The following is a 23405-nucleotide window of genomic DNA, read 5'->3' as shown; positions in this document are numbered from 1 at the left end:
AGGAGAAAATTGGCAACAGATAAGCAGCAAAGCCAATTATATAAAAGATACACAATATAAAACACAGAAGCAAGCCTTTTTTTAAAGATTAGTTATAGCTATCTTTAGAAGTTACTTTGTTAATATTTCAAAGCAGCATGATTTTGATCATGCCTCTTTAAATATCTGATTCGGTTTTGGAGAAAAGTCACTACATTTGAGCTGCTAGCTTGCACTCTGAATAGATAATTAAGTCTGTGTGTCGGTGGTTCTTTTTTTAACAAAGGTGACACTTCACTGCTGATGTAGATAATGCAAATCACTTTATTTCAGTGCCAGCTGGAGATGATGATTTAGTGGTTAAAGCATCAAATTTGAAACAAATTAATCTCCCTAGGTGTACAGATTGTACCAATGGGACTGTAACAGAAACATTTAAATACAGAAATAACCATATAATCTCTCTAATATTATTCTCCTCTTCCATGAGCACCATACGCAAATAGCACCACATCGTTCTTGGATCATTTCAAGACTGACTAACCCAACACCACATGCCATTGCCCAAAGTCTCAAGAGCCATAGCCAAAGTTTCAGGAACTACTCATCCATACAGTGAGAATCAGTCATCCCACTAAACTGAACATAATCATACTTTACCTTCAATTTTTAAACAATTACAAATCAGCTCTAAGACAGACATCAATATTTAACTGATGAGGATAACCAGCTCTTGAAGTGAGAATTCCGCTTTTTCTCCTACTTGTCATCTTGTCTGCTATTTCTGCTTTTTCTCTTTACTGCTATTTCTCCTACTTGTAATCTTGTCACTCTATAAAAAACTGGAAACAATCAGGACATCGTTCTGTGACTTGGGACATGGCTACTTCTAAGGACCAGCATACCATTAAGGAGCTTTCCTGCATGCCAGCCAATTAACGCAGCATTACTCTTAAGAAAAAAATGCAAAAATGAACTTCAGGAGACAAAGTGAAGAAGCCAAGCCATATTAATGAGTCTGATGACTCACAGGATCATTAGCACAGATGGATTTTAGAGACACAGATAAGCCTTCCATTAAGCATACATATACATATCTTAAGGGCAAGAGCCTAGCTTCTAGAAAAGTGGATGGCATTGGGTTTTAACCACTGATCAGACAAAATCTCTAATTTGCCAGAACACGGCTGGCAAGACGTGTTCTGCACCACTCCCTGGACTTGCAGACACTAAGCATGACACCGCATGTCAGCAGCTGGTATAAATTGGCCGTATTCACCACTGTTAAGCTGTAAATAGTCTTCAACAATGGGGAAATTTCAGACAAATCACCATAGTTCCAAGTTGGTGAAAACACAACAAATTTGAACTCAAAGATGTCACCAGTCATCATGAATCTAGTTTGATCCACCAATGCAGAGAGGTCTGGTCACGTCCACAAGTCCTCACCTGCAATTACTGACAAGACAGATGACGTGCAGAAAGGAGTTGGGGGGGAAGGGGGAATCAAAGCATTTTGGCTAGCCCAGATATTTCAGCTCCAGATATTTTGTAACAATCAACCTGAAACTTTGCTTTTTCCCACCCTGTAGTTCATTTATTCCCCCACACGCAACAGAGTCACTTTCTGAAAAACCTTACCTCCTCATTTGGTATCTCTTTGCAGTCTTACCACCACCTGCTAACTGTGCCTCTTTAAGGCCAGACCATACTTCATAAGAAATACTAGTTCACATGTATAACTTGCTCGATTGTTACAATCGGCTTTACGGTGATCAGTCCTATGATCACTGCCAGGTTTTGACATGAAAATTTGATACTATGAAAAATATATAGTGTAATAAATATATTGTATGATAATATTGTAACATGTTTCATCCCAAAGCATTTTAGAAATTACATTTAGGCAGCATCACTACACAGCTGCTGATACAGCAAATATCAGAAAGAAATATGTATCAATAGGATGAGGGGAAAAAAATGTATTGCAACCACAAGGCAAAACCTATTGTTTGACCATCATAAGGCTATTGTCTGCTAAGCCCCAGAGTTCCTATACTACCTACTAAGAGCCCACAAAATGTAACCAGAAAATGTAACCCCATTACCACTTGGCTTCAAATAGCTCTACAGAAGTTAGCAAATCAAGAAATTTTAAATCGGTACCAACACATGTTCTGATGTGCATTCTGTTCATCATAAGCTTCAAAAGAGAAAAAAATTAACTTTCAAATTGTAGTGTAGAAGAGAAAACACATGGAATGAAATATGTCCACTCTGGAAGGAAGAAAGGATAAGGCAGTTTGAGATTCTCCCAGGAGGCAAACCTATTTTAAATACATTTAGCCCATTAAACCATCTTCACCACTGGAGCACAAAATTCCTATCCTACCCAGTTCTGTATGTGTTCTATTATTAAACATCCCATCTGCCAAAACCAGCCCCGCCTCCTTCTGCTTGATCCTAAAAGCCTAAAAACAAGCATGACCCACCTGGAGTTTCACACTCCTCCAACGCGCAAGAGGGAGCTACCTCTGACAAGTTGAAAAGAGGCCTCTGGCTTGTTGGGTCTTTGACACTGAAGGGGCACAGGTGCTACAGCGATGCTACAGTGCATGTCCTTGAACATGAAAGCCCACAAGGTAGCACAGGCCAGCACTCCTCCCACCTCAGCCTGCAAGTAGAGCATCACCTCCTGCATTGCCAGTACTGCTCTACTGACTTGCTACCTCAGACACTGCAGGCGAGCAGATGCTCTGATCTACCAGCTACCTTTAATTATTGTGTGGACCACCAAGCACAGAGCCTGTAGCACTGTTTCACATATCCGCTGTTGCACGAGCACGTGAGGAGGGAGTCTGTGGGTAAGAGTGGACAGATCTGTGTTACACAGAAGCAGAAACATGATTTTGGACTAACAGATTCAGTTCTGCCACCAAGCTGGTCTCTGCTCTCAAACCAGGGTTGTCTTTACTGGACAAGGGATGGTTCCAAAACCAATACAAAAATGAAGTTTTACTACTGTATTTGTGCCTACAGAAGGTTCATTTTACGCACTTTCAATAAGCAGAGCTCAGGAAAATGGTGCAGTGTGTTGACACACCACAGTCTCATCAACACAGCATGAATATTTTAAACTTTTCCGTTGCATTAGTCATCATTTGTATCACTTTGCACATAAATGTCACAAAAGAGGTCAGGACCTCACTGTGTCCTATATTAGATATCACAGACAAAAAGAGCAGAGCCAATCCTTGCCTACAAAGGTATTCAGTGCAAACATAAACTACACAATGGACAGGAAATAACATCTATGATGTTCAGAAACAGAGAACCAAGATTTAAATGATTAGTCTCAGGAAGCATGCAGCAGAGCTGAGAAACAAATCCAAACACGCTCAATTCTAGTCCAATGCTTCCTCTTCCTTTAGACTTCAGTTACATAGCCTTCTTATTTCCCCCTTCAAAAACTGACAACACAGTAAGTACTCCTTAACAGAACCTTCTCTTGAAGAAAGCCCTAAAACAGCTCACTTGTTCTTGGAGGGTTTAAGACAAACAAGGGATCTGGCGAATTCTCTTACTAGAGACCGCACTCTGGCCATGGGGCTTTGTTTATAGCTAAGATGTGTGAAAAAGAATATTGCCTGCACATTGTTTAGCCATATCTATTGAGGACTGATCTAGAGAACATCATTACAATAGCACTGCTTAGTGTAGTGTGTATCTTTCAACAGGAAATTAATCTACAAGACTATTACTCCTGTAAGAAGCTCACAACTGTATATACACTACATGATCCTTCAGCTTATCACAGTCAGGATTCAGCCAAGAGAGAACTGCAGACTCAAGATTCTTCGTTAAGATCTTTAGTATTTTTTTTGTGATTCTCCCCCTTCCCTCCCATACACATTATCCACTCCTGCCTTCTGTACTACACATGCACATACACTAGAACAGGGTTGATGAGAAAAGAGAAGGTCCCTTCAACAGAGCAGGTCTCCTTGACCCCAACATCACCTGCCCACAAATGTGTGTTGTAATTTATCTTTCGGGGTGATGGACAGTTACACCTAGTAAGTGTATTTTCAAGTTGAATAATATTCATAATCATATTGCTTCTTGAAATTTTTGGCAGATACGATGCACCCTGAGAAGTATGCCAAACTTTTCCAGCATCAGTGAAAACACTTGAAATATCATACATCTATAATGAAGGCATCTGTAAATCAGTTGTGACAGCAGTTTCTAGCAGTTTACAGCACAATGGGGTGGAGCTGTGATGACCAGTTTCCCATCTAGGGAGGCACCACCTTTGTAGGCAGTGAATCAGTGCAGGTAAGGCTGACTGCAGTCCCTCAATTCATAGGTTGTTCTTAAGAGTGGCACAAGATGCTTATGCAATCGGATCATGTAGGTGAGAATATGAAAGCCCTCAAAAGCATCAGAGGTTGCTAAAACACAAGTACAGATGTGGTTGTAACCCCCTTGAATCTGCCTATAACGTCTCTCCATTTGTAAATGCATAGCTATTCCCAGGAATGAGGGAGGTGCAGAAAGACTTGACATCTGTACAGTACCAGCGCTAAGGCCAGCAACAGCAGAACTGCAAGTACCTGTCTCCCAGACCTATGTTCAATCCAGTAGAGCATGAAGCCCTGTTTTTCTTGAGTTCTTTAGGAAACCACTCAGCAGTAAGCTACAAGCTCTTCTTAAACCTGTCTCTACAACACAATCACATTGAAAGCTAGGAATATGTTAATATTCAAATGCTTTACATGACAAATTATTATCTCTCCTATGTCACCAACTCTCACCATCACACCATTAACAAGCTAGTATTCTGCAGCATCTGGACTTCCTAAGTCAAACTGGTTTTGAGGATAGAAGAATTAAATTTGCTAATAATTCAGCAACCCTAAGCACAAGTGACAGCAACCAGTGCCAATGGGCTGGGTACAAAGGGTGGCCTATTTCACTCCAGGCCCATCACTGGGAATTGACTCTTCCCAGAGCTTAACAGGAGAGAACCGAAAAAATTCCTGAAAAGTAGAAACCGACTCATGTTTTTTAAACATCACGCACCACAGATCAGAGGCACCGCAAATATTTCAGAAGAAAAAAAATGTACTCTGACATTACAAAATAGATGTGATGTGGAAACCTTTATCTTAACATAGGGTTCAATGGCTGCACTGAAAGGACAAGGCAGAGATTTAACTCGGAACTATCCATGTGGGAAACAAAAAGGGGCTTAAATATAATATTGCTTGATCACAAGACAGAAGTAAGTTAGTTCCCCTTATTATGCCAGTAATAGAGGACAACAAACTTGCACAACTGAGTACGCCTGATATTCTATTAAAGCTATTTGTATTCACTGCAGTGCCCATAAATCCTAATTCTGGGCTGCAGCATTATTGCAGTAGGTGCTGTACAAGCACAGCAAAAAACAGACTGCCTGCTTTAAAAGAAAGAAAGAAGAGAAAAGAAAACACAGTAGCATATGGAGGAGCACAGGGAGACAGTGAGATGATACTGGAAAGCATAACGGACAGTAGCCTTAATATAAGAGCTGCTATAGTGTTTCTGCAGGCTTCATGGCAAAGATGAGTACCAAGGGACACACATGAAGGCATAAGGTCAATAAGAGGGCTGAGGGATTAAGTTTTAATCATCAACTCAAGTTCAACATGGCTAAACATCTACAAGGAAACACCAACATGGTGGGAAATCGAGAAGGTGCTTGTTTTAAAATAAGTGCGGGATGGAGGTAGCAGGCATGAGCTAACTTTGAATACTGAGTAAGAAATGACAAGGATGTGACAACAGAGAAGAGTAGGTTGTGAAGAGCTTTGCATATTAAAGCAATGAGAGCAAGACATTGACTAGATCTACAATGACCATAAGGGAAGCATAGGCACCTAGCACTCATGTGAATGCCTATGTACAAACACTAAAATGTAGGTGTGTTAATCGCGAGCTGAAGTCCACTGCTACATTTAATTCTTTGTACATATATATGTTGTCTTCCAAAAGGACAAAAGCACACCCAGCAAAAAAAGAGTTTGCAGAAGCTTTCTGTGTCCCAAATGCTTCCAACAAGCTCTTAATCGGAGAAAAATGATAGATAAGTAAGTGGATGGATCTTCTCATACTGTGAAATTGGAGGGAATTCAACAACATCATCCAGGTTTCTTATTATTTTTTTCTAATTTAGTTCAACTGTGTTGTCCTGATGAAGAAAATAAAAGGGGGGGGGGGGGGGCAGGGAGTCAATTTATTTTACTTATCACCTTCATGTGCCAACTATAACAGTAAAGCAGATCTTACATTACATTAAACAGATAGTTGCATCTCATGAGCAAGGTAAAAGACGTACTTTAGCAAGGACTGCTAAAGTAACAATATATTTCAACTGCTGTAGTAATGAGTAGCATAAAGTCTAGAGTTAACAACTGGAATAAAAATCATAGCAAATGCTTACATGCTTGATAAAATATATAGAGAGGACCTTTTAAATTAAATTCAAAGTAATGAATTGAAGTGAGGTCTCAAAGAGCAAATGCCCTTTTTTTTGTCAGAGAAATTAACTGCCTCTACTGAAGCACAGAATTAAAAATATTATTTTGGTAAGGAGCATAAGAAGAAAAATCGTTGAAGAGGCCTACATAAAAATATTGCTGAAAAGCATGATTATAAAAATTAGGAAATGTTCCCTAACCTTGCTAAACGATATGAAGTAAATGCATATCTTGGCCAGTAGTCACACCCCAGAATCCTACTTAAATGCTATATGGTCATTTTAAAAAACAAATCACCAAGTCAGCAGAAAAACTAATGCAATATATGAAAAAAGAATTCTGACAGGTATGATTTGTAGGCGTGCTTAAGATAATATTTGCAGAAGAATGGAGGTCATAGCGGATTGCAAGCTCCCAGCTCTAAAACTGAGCTGCTCTTCCTTTATTAGAATCTGATTATTTGCTTAGCACCTAGCATAGAAACTGAATTTTACAGTGGATCGCCAGCTTCATTGGTCTGCTATTTCAGAAACAGCAAGATTTTAATCCCCCCAACATAATTAATAGAAGAAAAATCACCCAAGACAATATTTATCCACAGACAGAACACTTTCAAAGATCTTAGATTAAAAAGTAATTGCCAAAGTTAGAAAAATGACTAACCACAAAACGCCTTTGCTTTGGGCCAGGAAGCACTATGGGAATGGAACCATGTTTATACATAGAAGTTTTTATATGTTGTTTAGTACTTATTTGCAGTAATGCTAAGGACATCCATCAAAGACTAGGCTCACGTTGTGCAAGGCTTTCATTACACATGTAGCAAAGAGACAGGTTGTTCCTTCACAGCCCAGGGATAAGACAGTCCTGCTTCCAGCACAGATCTTCCCTCTTCCAGTACACATGGCCTCTGCAGACAGAGCTCTGTTACACAGGAACAGAAAAAAAACCTTTTCTGGGGTTGGGGAGAGGAATGGGGTTCACTCCAAGAGAAGTTAATATAAGCCCCACAGAGCTCTTGGAACCACAAATCTTGATCAGTCAATATGGAAGTCCTCCACCACCACTCAAGTTATTTGATCACATATACATTGGTTCCCACTTGCAGATGCCACTAGTCCTGTAAAGAAATGGAAACTTTCCCATGACGTTTTGCGTGTACGTGAAGCTATTGCAACCCCAAGCTATTGCAACCCCCTCATGTAACTCCCTTCATCTCCCACATGGGCCATAGCCTCACAGAGCACATTCTGCAAGTGTTGGAAAAGGAAGCAGCTAACAAAGCAAACGAACCTCAGACTACCACCTCCCCTTCCTGAAAAAAAGTACGTATGTTAGTCATTTAAGCAAGTTTGACACAGAGACAGTTTTTTTGCTGAAGTTCGTGAGTAAGATGAAGAGTAGAAAATAGTTGTCAGTCACGACAACATTACTATTCCAAGCTTTTTTCCTCAACAGTTAAATGACAAAATTTCAGTTCATAACCCATTCTCACAGGTCAAGTTTGAACTGAATGTGTTTAGGATTAATCAAAGGCTCATTTATTACTGAAGCCTTGAACCATTAAAATTTATTTTGAACATGTACAACACCACACAAGTGTGAGTTTTGGTAACAGAAAAGCTCTGATTGGTTATTTACTACTGTGTAGCTTGGGACAACTCACTTCACTCCTCTGAACATGTGCTTCTTCTACCAGCCTTCAAGTGGCCTTGTCTCACTAAAAGTTTGGTTTGTAGAGCCTTGTACCTTGTGTTTGTCCAGTGACCAGCTCATTAGGTTCCTGACTTCATAGGCATTACTATAAATATTAGTAATATTTAATTCCTCAGATTAGTATTCTTTTTAAAAAAAGATCAGCTATGTACATTGATTACCTCCCCATTCTGACTTCTTTTAGTCTCGGTGGATAATTATTTTTCCTTCAGGATCTAAGGCCCAATAGCTATTGCTGCCAATGACCATTGGATGAGATAAGAAATTAATAGTACCATACTGAAAAAAAACAACACCAAAACCCCACGTTAAACTGTTAGCTATCATCGATGCCTAATCCAACCCAAGAACCAAAAACTGTTCATGCTCTGTGTTTTGATCACATGTATTGTATGGATGTCAGGGAAAACATATTGATCAGTACCAGGTTGCTGAGATTTTAGAGAGGTAACTATAATTATAGGGAACTAGATTTAGAAGCTGTTTCACTGCTGGCAAAACATAGCAAGAGGTTTCCAATTTTTCCTAAGAGAGAGATATAAATGATAGGTTTGTGTCACTTTCTTTTTAGAAAATGTTCTAGTAAGATGATGTAACATGGAGATGGAACATGGACTTGACTTCTTTGGCAAATTTCAAGGGTATGTGAGGAGCGCTCATTTACTGCTCAGTAGGTCAAATTCAGGTTATTAATAGATTCAAGGAGAAAAGCGTTTTACAATCTGAGGTTCTCGTGTAACTCTTTCTCCAGAGCTGCTCCAGCGTAGAATTATAAGCAGGACTATTGATCCAAACAGACTAAGTTCATGGCCCACTTTTCTAACATCTTGTTTTTAAATGTCAAGCTTATCTCACAAAGCTGCAGAAACATAGCTGCTAGCACTGCCTGATGCTCCATAAATCACACTATTCCTAGCACTAATTAACCCAAGCAGCTGCTATCTTCCATTTGATCTTCAGTATCCAGGAAATCTTTTCTTCAAAGACTAGCTCAACCAAAGAATGTTTAGCGTGTGCCATATTCGGAGATAAAATGCATCTGTGTTACTTAAAGGCCACGAACCCTCTTGGACATTTTCAGTGAAGCCCCACTAACCCTCCTACAAGTTCACAATGGTGTTTAAAAAAAAAAAAAAAAGGCATTTCATTAGGAAAAAGAACAGCACAGTTACTTGTATTGAAGTGTAATCCCTGGAAGAATAAAAGAGGAGGTAGCGCTAAGCTAGACAAGTGTGAAAGACTATGCATACAATCTAATTGCACAACTTTTTCTCTCAGGCTGTTTCCACATCCAAAAGCTTGTCAGAGAAAGATTAAAGACTGCAATGACATGGTATTATAGTTATGCAGCTCACACAGCCACCCCTGCTGCGAGCTTATACACACAAAAAAAACCCTTATACCTTGATTGTCCAACACTTGCTATAGATGCCATGGCTTTTCACTACCTGCAGGAATCGGAGCAGGATCTGTCATCGGTTCAGAAATGTCTAAAGGATTTGTGAAATACGAATGCACTCACATTCGAGGCACTCCTCGCACATTGCTCCTGCACATATGGCCTTTGGCAGCACCGGCTGTACAGCCAGCTTCCTCGCAAATTCCCACTTAACACAATGAATTTCTAGGTAATAGCCTGGACACTGACAATGCCTCGCAGCAAAGTGCATGACAACTTTCGCACACAGACCTGCGGCCGAGTCCTTTGCTCTGCTGGGCTATGCACCCCACTCCTCCCTTCCCGACACTCGCCCTGCCCCAGGCAGACGTGCTGGGCTGCAGCAGGATGAGCTCAGTTTCACACTCGTCCTGAACCTATGCGGAAATCAGCACCTCGCCTCATTTAACCACAATAATCCCAGGGTGACTAAATAAAAGCCTCGCTTTTCCAGTTTTTCAGGAAACTATTAGACTACTCAAACTTTACTGCTGAACAGGTATCCATCTGAATAGCTGCAAATGAGCAGAGGGAACAGTAGTGTCTGACAGCTATTTCTGATGTCATGACTGACTGACAGGGACTGTAGATGGAGAACAGGCTGTTATGGCTGCTGTTGCTGTCAGCAAACAGCAGCATCCTTCCTTCGGGTGACTGCATACCTCCTCAGTTAGAGCTGATCAAATCCCACCTTCCAAAGTTACTGCAGTACTAGAGAAATAAGATATCACTGGTTTGAGAACCACTTTGCTCAGGCAAATTAGTATATAAGTACTACAAGTATTACTTGATAAGTAATCCAAAAAACCCCCCACACAATAATCTATCACATTAATCCCTATTTCTAATACTCAGGAAGTATTTTATGTAACAAGTACTATCCAATACATCAACTTTTCATGGCACAGCTCTTGTGAAAAGTGTAATTCAGTGCACTCAAAACTCTACATACATCACAAAACTAATCCTACGAGGTCAGCTACCACTTTGCAACAATAACAGGATCACAGTTACATGGAAGAACATGGAAAAGAAGGCAAGCAGTCAACCTCCGAGTTGTATGCATACCCAAAATAAACACAAACTCGGGTGTAGAATTAACTCAACCATTTCACTATTGTCACAGCTGCTAGCACACTGACAAACAATATTTACTACATCCTATACCAAACATTGCCGGACAAGAATTTGGTAGCAATGCTGCAATCTATACATTCATATACTGAACAATCTCCATTTTTTTTGTTGCAAACTGGGCCTAGAATCAGCAGCCAGATTATCGCTTACAGAAGGATTCACTGAATTTACTGTTCAGATGCATGATCAGCAATGAAGTATTTATTCTGCAAGAGTAATTTTTTATATTGTAACCATATGCAGCTGTTACTATTCCATCAAGTTTCTACGTAACACAAAAAATACTGTAGAACTATTTGTGGAGCGGAGGAGAAGTAAACGAGTTGTAGTTAGATAAGCACTGGCTGATGCTCTCACCACTCAGGTGACCATTACAGGGTGCCCCTTTCACCTCAGCAGCAGAGACCAACTACAGAACATGCCTACATGACACACTTTAGAAAGGTCAATTTAGCCCCACTTTGTCCTCACCCCAGATGTCAGACATTTTCCAGGACAAGAAATCAAAGAGGGGGGAGAAGGAAGGATGTAGGGGTACGGCTCTGAATTTCACAGGGCCCACAGTTTCTAAACGTTGGGCACCACGGCTGGTTGACCAGGGTCTCCCAGGTCTCACCACACTCCTTTGGGTGAAGGCCTAGTATCTCCCAAAGTTGCTGCACTTGGTAGCCACCTGCCTGGCACAACATGCCATCAATCACCTGATCCACGGCTCCTTGCTTCTGCATGAGGCGCATTTGGGGCTCAGCAGGCAGAAGACAACAGGCAGCTGAAGGCCCTCTCCTCTCAGAGGCAAGTGCTTGAGTTCAGCTGATCATTTTGCTCAGCTCCCACCTGGCTCTGAATGAGATGGCATTTGTTCAGATGGGGCAGGGAGGTATTTTCAATGGAGGTAAGACATTTCAGCAGTGAGAGTTAGGGACAAAGAAGCGCAGTATGAAGTATGTGACATGGAAAAGTGAGGATTCATATAATCCCTAAAGAGGCAGAAGGAAAACATATGGCTCAGGAACGCATGTTGGCTCTTCAGCTCCCTAAACCAGCCTGGCAGTCCCAGCATTGAGCAGCCAGGGAGCGAGCTGCAGAGATGGCTGGCTGCATGTTCCCTGGAAGATTTTCAGTAACAAAGTTAGCTGGAACCACTTTAATGGAAAGCTCTGTCATAAAATACCAGCTTGTGGAGAGCAAAGTCCTTCACAGCAGAATGTTATCTTTGATGAAAACATCTTTCCAAATGCTAAAAGCAAAATTTTGACTCTTTTTAGGATTAAACATTTTAACATCTTTCTTAAAAATGGCTCGTTACAAACATGAAATGAAAAAGAGTGAGGTGTCAAAATCTGAACAAAGCATTTTAGTTCAAAATGTAAGCTTTCAGAATTTTGCTTCATAAGCAATTGACTTTTGTGAGTGGGTGTCTTATTTCAAGCTGGAACAAGATATTTTTGTTGCTGTATTCTTAAAGCAGAATTTCCCTCAAAGTAAGGATTCCAGCTTCTGTACTGCTCTAAGCACTAGTTCTTGCTATCTTTTGAATTTGATATTCTGCAATGGCACAGACCACAAGAACTTTTCAGTCAAGATATGACCAAATCAGACAGCAAATCCAGCCTCTTTCTTTCTAGCAAAAAAAAAGAGAAAAAAGAAATATTATCTCCTTTTTAACACCAGAAAAGGAAAGAAATTTTACTTCATCTTCAGAGTCAAGAAACTGAAATTAGCCCCAAAGTGGCCTCTGAGGGACACCAAATCTGCACTATCACACGATTTGCCAAGTTTGTAAGGAAACCGATTGGACAGTTTGCCAATTTAGAATTTATATTACAGCTTTGTTTTTGCAGTGCAGAATATCAGTAAAAGAAGATGGCAGTCAGCTGAAGTATTTTGAATTAGCCAGCCGAGGTCTTCTATGGACTCACACACCAGTCAGCTTTCTGGGGCTAGCACAGATCATCCTGAAGAGCTGGCTGCAAACAATGAAGTGGGATGGTCTCTCCCCCTAGGGCTTACGAATGCTACTGCTCATTAAGTAATCAAAGATGTCAAAATTCATTACCTACAAGATCCATACTCAGTGTGCACATCCCGTCAGCAGCACAATTACACGTTAAGTCTGGGAACTTGGTAGTTCTCTGGAAGAATATCCTGCGAGAGGCAATGGAGCAGCACAGTGCTGTACCAGAATTTTACTGACTTGCTGAACTGTTAAACTACTTCCCCTCACACTGCTTCCCTGAGTCTCAGCATCCTGGCTGCGCTGCTCAAAGACCAGTTCCAAGATCTCATCAAAAGAAAGTAACCATGTAATTCACTACCTGAAAACTCCCCAGGATTTTTCAGTTAGTGATTAGTTGTCAGCCTTTAACACAGAGGCGACCCTTTTCATGTGGGTAACTTCCAAAACTGCATAAAATACTATGACAGCAAACTCCCAACAGCATTTAAAAACAAAAATTGTTGCCCCTGCAATGCATCACCATCTTGATCAGTGTTCCACACTGCTGGTATTATGCCTGATAACACTCACTTTTCTCTTCTTTCTCCCAGAGTCACTAGCAGATATCCAGAATACACAATCTAATTTACATCAGCAAATACTAAACATGACACACACTTACTCACTGAAACATCTTCTGCCAAGTAACTAGCGATAGGACAAGAGGAAATGGCCTCAAGTTGCGCCAAGGGAGGTTTAGATTGGATATTAGGAGAAATTTCTTTACTGAAAGAGTGGTCAGGCCTTGGAACAGGCTGCCCAGGGAAGTGGTTGAGTCACCATCCCTGGAAGTATTTAAAAGACGTGTAGATGAGGCCCTAAGGGACATGGTTTAGTGGACATGGTGTGTTGGGTTGACGGTTGGACACGATGATCTTAGAGGTCTTTTCCAACCTGAATGATTTTACGATTCTATGATTTCTCCACGACCTGGTGCACAGCAATGAATGATGCTGTTTGCAGTCCTACTCCTCCAAGCCTAGTGTCAAAAGCCAAGTAATCCTTCTCAGTCCAGGCTCCCATTGCAATGGAATAAGCTTTAAGATTTCCCAAAATCTTGGCTGGCTGAACCTGAATGAAATATGATAATCAAACAGCATTTAGTTTTGTATTCACCACTATAAGTGGCTCTTTCGAAGGGTTCTCGAGTAATATTTTTAAGCATCACACAATTTATTAATAATAATGGATAACAATGAACAAGTCAGCTAAGAATACACTTACATCTACAGTCATTTTTCCTCGTGCACAGCCCATACCCAAGGGACTGGCAGGTGATCAAAAAAACTGCTGCCCAGTGGCCAAATGCAGCTTATGGACCAAGCGCACAGCTACCATCCCCACTGAGCCAAGCTCTGGCATCCCTTAATACAGGTTCTCTGCTTTTCTAACTGTCCTATTACTTCACTTCTTGCAAACCAGCACAGGACATAGAATGGATTACAAAATCCTTGCCAACCAATCCTCAGCCCACCTCCACATCTTGAGTCATAAATAACAGAGAAAGCCTTCACTCTATGAAGCATTACTAACAGTTTAATGAAAAATAGCAATAATTAAAAATCAACAGCAATATTCTATTTATTTACACATGTATTGCTACAAGTAGGCAACTGACTGTAAAGAAAATTCAGCCTACCCTTGGCAACAGTTTAAACAAACAACTTAAGATGACTATCACATTTTCAAGCTCATGATTCTGTTTTGTTCCATTTCTCTTTCCCCACCGAAAGACTTCAAAGGACAAAAGATCAGGTAGAACTAAATTAAGAACAATTCATTAGGAAAAACAAGAAGTAGCCACAAGCAACATTTCTTAAGTATGCATTTCAAAAAGCCACAGCATCAATTTAAAGGATCAAATTCATTAGCACCCACAAAGGGTAGAGCCTAGTAATGAACCAAGCACACAAATACAGACGAGGTAATAGGAAAGCTACTGAACTGAAACACGCAGCCAATTGAGTCATTTGAGGATGACTCACATGAAATCAGACTCCATAATAAGTAAACCTCCTATTTTAACCGCATCAAAGGAGGAATGTACTTTTGATAGATCAATTAAATTTATTGCTATAAAAAGTCATTGAAGCAGATTCATCTGGCTTCAAACATCAGAGCTACTGAGTTAAATTTAAAATGTATTAGACCAACACCTTGAAAAATGAGACACAGTTTTCTAAACAAATGACCTGTTTCACATCCACTTGGAAATCTAAATTAGAGTTGGAGATGAACACAGCAAGTACATGATACTCTTTTAATTGCAAATGTAACACTGGAAATTGCACAGACATTAATATTTTTAATTTTTAATACAGAACATCCTCCTCTTTAATATATATTTCAGACAGTGAAGTGAGGAACATGAAAAGCAAACACAAGCTTAAAATTTGGCCCCGAATTTATAACAATGGAGATTTGGGGGGGGATGTAGGGCAAATTGCCACAGTAGCAGCATTCACTGAGTAATAACTCAATTCATAGAATCATAGAATCATTAAGGTTGGAAAAGACCTCCAAGATCATCAAGTCCAACGGTCAACCCAACACCACCAGCCCAATAAACCATGTTCCTAAGCGCCTCATCTACACGTCTTTTAAATACTTCCAGGGATGGTGACTCCACCACTTCCCTGGGCAGCCTGTTCCGAGGCCTGACCACTCCTTCAGTAAAGAATTTTTTCCTAATGTCCAATCTAAACCTCCCTTGGCACAACTTGAGGCCATTTCCTCTCGTCCTGTCACTAGTTACTTGGGAGAAGAGACCAACACCCACCTCGCTACAACCTCCTTTCAGGTAGTTGTAGAGCACGATAAGGTCTCCCCTCAGCCTCCTCTTCTCCAGACTAAACAGTCCCAGTTCCCTCAGCCGCTCCTCATAAGACTTGTGCTCCAGGCCCTTCACCAGCTTCGTTGCCCTTCTCTGGACACGCTCCAACACCTCAATGTCCTTCTTGTAGTGAGGGGCCCAAAACTGAACACAGGATTCGAGGTGCGGCCTCACCAGTGCCGAGTACAGGGGCACGATCACCTCCCTACTCCTGCTGGCCACACTATTTCTGATACAAAGAAAGAAAAAAAATTAAACCAGAGCAATTGAGGTGTTCCAGGTTAAAGCGTATTTATACAACTGCAAAAGTACATCAAAATACTGGGAAGTGAGTGGGAAAAGACAGATAAACCACATGCATAATTTGACCTGCATGAATTATTCCACACGTACACAAGTGTTTGCCCTATGTTACAAGACATCTGATCCAGAGTGACAATCAAATCAATATTAGCTGTGTTAAGTCTACAGTACATTGTATTAAAGATGTTCTTACACCTTTAATCCAACTTTCATCCTATGAACTAAAATTTGTGAATGTTTGCCTTGGTTTTATAACAAATGTTGAGGGAAGAAGAGGGATGGAGAAAACAGGTGAGCAGATAATTAGCACATGCAGGAAAAAGACAAGGAAGAACATATGAAAGAGACCAAGGAACAATGCGAGAAAAACTCAAAGACGGGGAATAGTCTGACTGAGAGCCAGTGGTAGACACTGCAGGGTAGACAAGACACAGGGAGGGGAAAAATGGAACAGGGATGAGACGTCCAATATTTAAAGACTGGGATCAAGTGAGAAAAGCTAATAAAGAGTTAGGAAGGGGAAAAAAAGGTGGAAGATGGGACAGGAGACACGATGTGGCAGGACTGAAGCTAAAGAGAAACTTTGGAGGGAGGGAGCGAGGAGAGAGAAAACAGAAGTTTAATCTAGATATGTGATTACTTTTGCATATGTAAGTTGCACTTATCCAGAGACACCTGATGATGATGATCTTGCCCAGTCCTCTCCTAACCAACAACATCATCATACAACAACATCAGGCAGGGCTTTCCCAGTTTCCTCTGAGTAAGTTTCATACTCTGAGGAGAGTTGATGCTACGGAGACAGTAACACATTCTCAGAAGTTGAGACTTCACAGCCCAGTCTTCTACCAGGAAACTCTGTCCATCCCCTGGGAACACTCCGGATACCTCTCTGTGCCCAGACGATGCGAGTTTGTGTTGGCTTTCTATCCAGCTAAGATGCACGCGAAGAGATCACAAGTACTGCTAATAAGTATATACATAAATCTTTGAATTTCTGTAGGTAGACTCCAAAACACTCAGCTCACTCAATTAGGAACTTCTGAATAAACTCCACAGCCACGTGGGATTTAATTATCTCAGTTATCATTAAAAAGCCATTTGTCACCATTTTTCCACTGCTTCACACATGGAACCTAATACTTCCTTTGTGAACAACATTTATTTGACAGCCTGTGCCTGACTTTAAATCTTTTAATCCAATTATTGCCTGACCAGATTTGTGAAGCACTTCCCTTCATGTTTAAGGAAAAGATATGAAAGCCACCAACCTATGAAAACCAGAGATACACCTCTATCTCTGCACGAAATAAAATATTCTGTCTCCCTCTACTGGCTCTGCATTAAATCAAACCAGGAGGAGTAAAAGAAAAACTAGAAACCCAATGTTTATTGTTACCCTAGAGAATTCTATACAGGAATTGAAATAGCAGAATAATACTTATCTTTAATCTTAGTTTCTAAACAAGTATTACAACAGAGAATACTAAGGGTCTTTCTGAGCACAGCATGAGACCCATTTAAAGTTAGGTACATAGCACCATAGCACCAAATTAATGATCTCTTTGTGAAATTTTCTATTAAAATTATTTCTCCATTAAAAATACAAGAGAATATCAATGAACTTTCTGTTACTATAACTTCAGCTTATTTTATATTGAATCAGATTTAAGCGTTCCTGCTTGCTTCCAGCCAGACTGAGTTACAATTGAGCTGGATGATTTTACTTATAAATAATTTATAGATAATATATGCTTTTTTTTTTAAATTAAAATGACAGGCAATCAACGTTTGTGATTCAAGGAACTTCTGGTTTGCAATTTGATTAGTCAAAATAGATTTAGTAATATGAGAAATTTAGTAATATGAGAAATATGTCACTATATAAAATACAGGAAGAGAGAAAAGAATGAGATGTCTTTTGCATATTCTTTAGATGATAGCTGCAAAACCTTGATTTATTTTTACTGAATTCTGCTTTTCTCAAATAATATAATTAAGTGAATAAAGCACTCTGCTTTCTAAGATGCATTTGAAATAGTTCACAATGCTACAGAACAAACTTATACCTATCTTGTTACTCCAAATAAATCAAAATCACAAGAATAAGAGAAATGTGTGCCTAGAAGCCATGTCTGCCATCAGGCCATCACTGTGATTTCTCTCTTACTGCTTTTCTTCACTGGAGTATTGTATTTAAATTTGGGTAAAAAAAGTTATTAAAATGAAACTGGTCAGTCATATATCTTACAAACTTCAAGTACAGCACAGTGTACTGCTTTTAGCATGTATCCAACAGAACAATTTATCCTCTCTCAACAGAGACGTAGCCATTCATGCTTCTGACCAAAATGCATTTCACTCTGCAGTGAATTTTGTTTTCTATGGTAATACCTATTTCTATGCAAAACATACATCACCTACCAGGGATAAGGGTCAATAGCATAATGAAAAACACAGTAAGTTATGAAGTCGTCCCCGGTGTCTGTTTGTTCCTCCACATTTACTCTATCCACTCAGCAGTGCAAATGCTGCAGGCACTGTACTGGGTATTGAAGCACAAGCAAGCTAGACATGGGCTTCCAAAGCTGCCAGAGGGCCATGCCTCTTCTGTGCATTGCGCAGAGACCAAGAGCCAGCACAGTTCAAACACTGATCCACGGATGGCTCCCTGTGTGGTCTGCAAAACTTGCAGATGCTGAACATACACAGTTTTAAGCACACAGTTTTTTAAACAGTGCCTGGTTTTCCTCTGTAGAAGTAGACCAAAGCATGATAGACATTTCATCAGAAAATAAGGGATCATAACTAACTGAAGTTACCAGTAGCAGTGCATTTGTCAGACAGTATTCAAAAAGGGTCTGACAAAGCCAGAATTAAGCACCAAGGCAGAGTTTCCATCTTTTCCTGAAACAGTATTTGTTTGCAATTGGTCTGTACAGATTGCTTGAAGGTAGCATTCAAACATCTGAATGTGAACTTAAGATTAATTTAAAACTAGAGTTCTACCTCTACATAAAGATTTCACTATATGTGGGGGGAAGAAAATTCCCAGGGTGACAATAGTATAAACATACCATGAAAATCTATCTAAATCAGTTGAAGAATCACTATATTTTGAAATGTTAGAATTAATGATAACACGACGCCAAGAAATGTTAACTTGCCACTAAAAACACACTTTAAAAAGAAAAATATTTTAACAACTTCTCCATACTTACTTGATAAAGATTTTAGTACTACAGGATATCATAATGTTAATGTCCTACATTATAAAGCTTTATGGCACATTACGTTATATTGCAAGTATATACTTCTATCAGAAAAACCTGGAACAACGAAAACTTCTACAAATTAATAATGATGTTTTGAATATTTAAAAACGAGAGGGTAGTCTACAGAAAATCTAGTTTCCAAGGGCTTTACTGAGCAGAAAAACTCTCTTACATTTTGGGGCGGATGGAGAGGTGTGCATTTGTTAATGTTCCATCACGTGAACTGTTCTTTTTTTTTTTAAAGCTAAAAGACAAGAAAACTGATCTTTCCACTGTTAGCAAAATAGTTTTGCTGAGACTTTAGGACTTAACTACATACTCAGCAGCTGCACTTCTCAAGCTACTCTAAGCAATCACCTTCTCCTGTGCACCCACTTCTACCACCCTCTGCAGAAACTGGAAACAGGGAAAAAAGGAATTACCTTACTGGCTCAGCTCTCTGATTTGATTCATTGTATCCCACACAGGGGTTCCGACTACTACTACACAGGAAATAGTACAAAGGCAAGAAAGAGTGAATGGTTGGAGGGAAGAAGACTGGTTCTGTCTGCCTTCGGACAGCTGTTGATCAAATGTTGTCTCAAAGGCATGATTACCAGGAAATTTAAAGTTGTATATCCTACAGCAAAAGCTTACTCCTGCATTCTCTGTGTAGTGTTAGTACATTTATACTGAGCAATAAAAACACAGTCCCAATCTATTCCAAAGCAACTGAAGTTATCAGGAGTCGTTCAACAAATTCCAGTGGCTTTGGATTAGATCTTAAAGCAAGAAATAACTGAGTTTTAGGTGGCTGGAATACATACATCTGGATTTTCGGAGATATAAGCTGAAAATTAACACTAGGTAGGTAATGCTATTTTAATAATAAAAATATCTCACTTAAAGAGATGTAATATACAAACCTACAAATAGTCTTCAAAAAACTGCATGCACATGCATGGATATTAGGCAATAAACTGCATTACTTTAAAACTTCAGTATCTCAGTTGTTACTAGCACATTTTAAACATAATGCCCTGTTAATTTAAGTGTAAAATGGTACCTGAAATTTGTAAAAACACGTTCATATTTAGGATGAAATCCCATATCCCTCTCAGTCAATAGGTTTTTACCTAACAAATGAGGTCGGGATGCTCAGACCTTCAGAATTTATAGTCAAAACCTCTAAATACTTAAGCACATGCAAAATTCAAGTAGTCTCATTTAAAAGGAGACTACAGTATATGCTTAAGTGTTAATGGCACTGAGGACTCAATTATCAAGCCGACGTTGAGAAAGAAAAAGAGTCGGTGAAAAGAACAAATATGCCTACACAGTGCATGACATCCAAGAACTTTCATGATAGGTTTAAGTAAAACAAAGGAACACTTTTAAACACTGAAAAATTTAAGTTTCACAGTAATAGACAAATCCTTTACTAAACTACATTAGCACATGCCACTACAGTAAGATTCTTTTAATAAAATTTTTACATGCACCTCAAAGCTCCTACAGGCATTTTTGTGACAAGACCATGCTTTTTTTACTGTACCTGAACATTTCTGTACCTGTCACGCTGCATGTTAATGAAAAAAGAAGACAGGGAACGTTAGGTTATTTTCACATGTCCTTTCTGAAGGTATAATTTCTATTTATTTTTACATATGACATAACATGCAGTTTCACTTTAGCAGAACTAACAGAAGCGCTTCAGCCTATCTTTAGATGACAACTTTGCCAAGTCAAATAAAAAGGTTTCACTGTGCTGGAAGAAAAGGCTAAACAACTGAAGAGCAACATTTCTCCTTTTTCCCATGCATTCCCTCAGAAACCCCAAAAACACAGGTGTTGATAAAGAGGCTTGAGGGAAGTGGGTTTGTTTTTACTAATACTCCTCATCTTAAATCAACTCAATAGAAGGGAGTTACATGCTACTAACAATGCTCTGGGAAGACAATTGCATATGCTGCCTATAGTTTCCAGTGAGAAGAATTTCCACTTCTAGCATCTCCCATATGAAAGCACACAGTTAAACACAGCACACACGCCAAAAAATCCAACTCGGGCTTTCTGTGAATTAAACCTGAAAAAGCCTGGCAGACAATCTGCGGTAAGGGTGCCGCACCGATACACAAAGCTGAGGCTACAGCTGCGTACCTAGTTGAGCTAGTTGAACTTTGCCTGTTCCCAGATACTACTGACATCTCTGGAAGCCAGTCATAATATCACAGCCTGGCCTCTTGACTTTAAAGCAAATGCGAGGGCTTAATTGAAATACTGCCACATTAATGAAATAAACTACTTACACTAGTACACACGTACACGGAAAGTACTTACATCGTTTCTGGGAAACAGCCTGTAAACAAGCTGTGACAATATCGCAGTTCTTCTGGACTTTATGTACAAGCCTGTCTTTCTGCTTCAGAAGACGAAGCAACTTTGCTGATTGAACAGAAATTCTGTAATTCAGTTCTCGTTTTATAGTTGTTAATTCATTGACATCTGCCAATAAGCAGAGAAAACAACTTCAGTCCAGGTCAAAACAACCATAAACAGCTTACTGTAGTTGACATGCAAAGTGACTTGCCCCACAGATATTTACATATACAAGCTTTCTATAAATTACAAGTTCTATTGACTGGGACAATTCACAATTATAAACATTTTCAGGATCTGAGCCAAAGTCTATAATTTTCTTTTAAACTAAAGTACTTCAACTTACTGCACAGTGTATGAATCTTAATAATTGTACTGTTATAAATTGGAAACATCATGACAGATGTAGCTAGAATATACCTATGGTAGTGCAACCAGGGGGTGTATTTTCAATACAGTAGCTTCCAGAAGCTGCCTGTGGAAAATGTGCATGGGGAATAAGCAAATGATAACAGACAAAGCAACGTGTTCAGGAAGCTGCCTGCCAAGCTAGAAATGCAACAATAGGATGAGCTCTAAGTGGGAAACTTTCCACTAAGATGCAAACAAGGTGGCTTCAGTCATGGCCTCAACTATTTCCACTGGTCAGTCACAGTGCCACCAGATCCCATTAGCTCACCAAAATGTCCCAGCTTACATCTAATATTCCTGTTGTCCTTCATGTGGTGAGCTTCAGGTCCGGCAGAAAAGGGAGTTGTTGGGCAGATGTCTTAAGTCCACTAAATTTTTTTTGAGTCCTCTGCTCTGTTTTCAGAGGCACACCCCACCAGTGAAAGCTTGCGTCTTGCCTGTTAGACGCTGACCTCTTCAGGTCTTCCCTGCAATAGCCTGGTACAGCTTGCCACCAGCATCTAAACAGCTTTCTGTTCCCTGCGGCTAAGTTTTCAAATCCTATCACTTTCAATCCAGCCATGCCTCCCAGATGCTGGAAGAAAAATCAATCAAAAAAATCCATACTTTGGTAACCTGATCCAATGAGAAAAATATTTACGCATCCAGGAAAAGCTACTATTAGTAAGATGGCAAACAGCTCAGGTCATATGGCAAAACTTTTTCAATAATACTGGGGAGCTTAAAGAAAAGGACAAATTAGACTGAAATGACAATCAATCATGGGATAGTAAAGAGCAAGGAATGACAGTGAGGGAGGGGAGCCACTAGTAAAACAGTCCTATATTTTGTAGTTTCTACCCTGTTTCAGCACCTGCTGCTCAGTTGGCACTCCCATCACTGGTACCAGGCAAGGTGATTTAAAACCACATCTATGGATTTTGGAAGCAAAAAAATTAAGTTGTATTCCTACTGACTTGTACAGTCACCACAAAAGTAGTGAGCTGAATTTTATTCTTTCCCGCTCATGCCAGTTAGCTGTCCCTGTAAAAACAATTAACTTTGCAGCAAAATTAATGAGTTTAAATTCTACAAAATATATTCCCGAACAAGCAAATTTCTTGTTGAGTCCCAGATTGCCACAGGACACAGAGGAGAACTTGAGCTACATCCTGTAATATCAGATGGCATATCACCTCATTTAGAAGCCAAACACGGAAGCAGAAAGCTGTTTGCACAGGTCTGCAAAACAGGCACGTTTATTCACCTCTTGCTTTTTATCCTTGTCAAAACCAAGAATGAGTTAACATCAGGAGGCAAGAGGCATTTGTACAGCCCTCTTGATCAGGTCAGCTTGGAGTTGCAAGTCTCATTCTTTCACAAACATGCAGTGCCATGGTGACTTAGCTCTCATAAGAATTCTTTGATAGTTTCATTTAGATTTTGATTAGTTGAC

At 39.7% G+C, this 23405-nt stretch overlaps 1 protein-coding gene across 2 annotated transcripts in view; it reads right to left on the bottom strand.

Annotated features, from left to right (window-relative positions):
- Window positions 1-23405, bottom strand: part of TBC1D30 (TBC1 domain family member 30) — a 57342-nt gene that overhangs the window by 32953 nt on the left and 984 nt on the right. For both annotated transcript variants that reach the window (XM_075149052.1, XM_075149063.1), the window contains exon 2: window positions 21521-21685. In XM_075149052.1, the coding sequence (XP_075005153.1) occupies window positions 21521-21685 (165 nt within the window). The remainder of the gene's footprint in view (window positions 1-21520; window positions 21686-23405) is intronic.

Source organism: Calonectris borealis, chromosome 1, assembly GCF_964195595.1.
Source record: "Calonectris borealis chromosome 1, bCalBor7.hap1.2, whole genome shotgun sequence".
In the NCBI taxonomy this organism is placed as follows: Eukaryota; Metazoa; Chordata; class Aves; order Procellariiformes; family Procellariidae; genus Calonectris; species Calonectris borealis.
The sequence above is the reverse complement of the archived record's forward strand: the minus strand, read 5'-3'. Positions and strand labels throughout refer to the sequence as shown.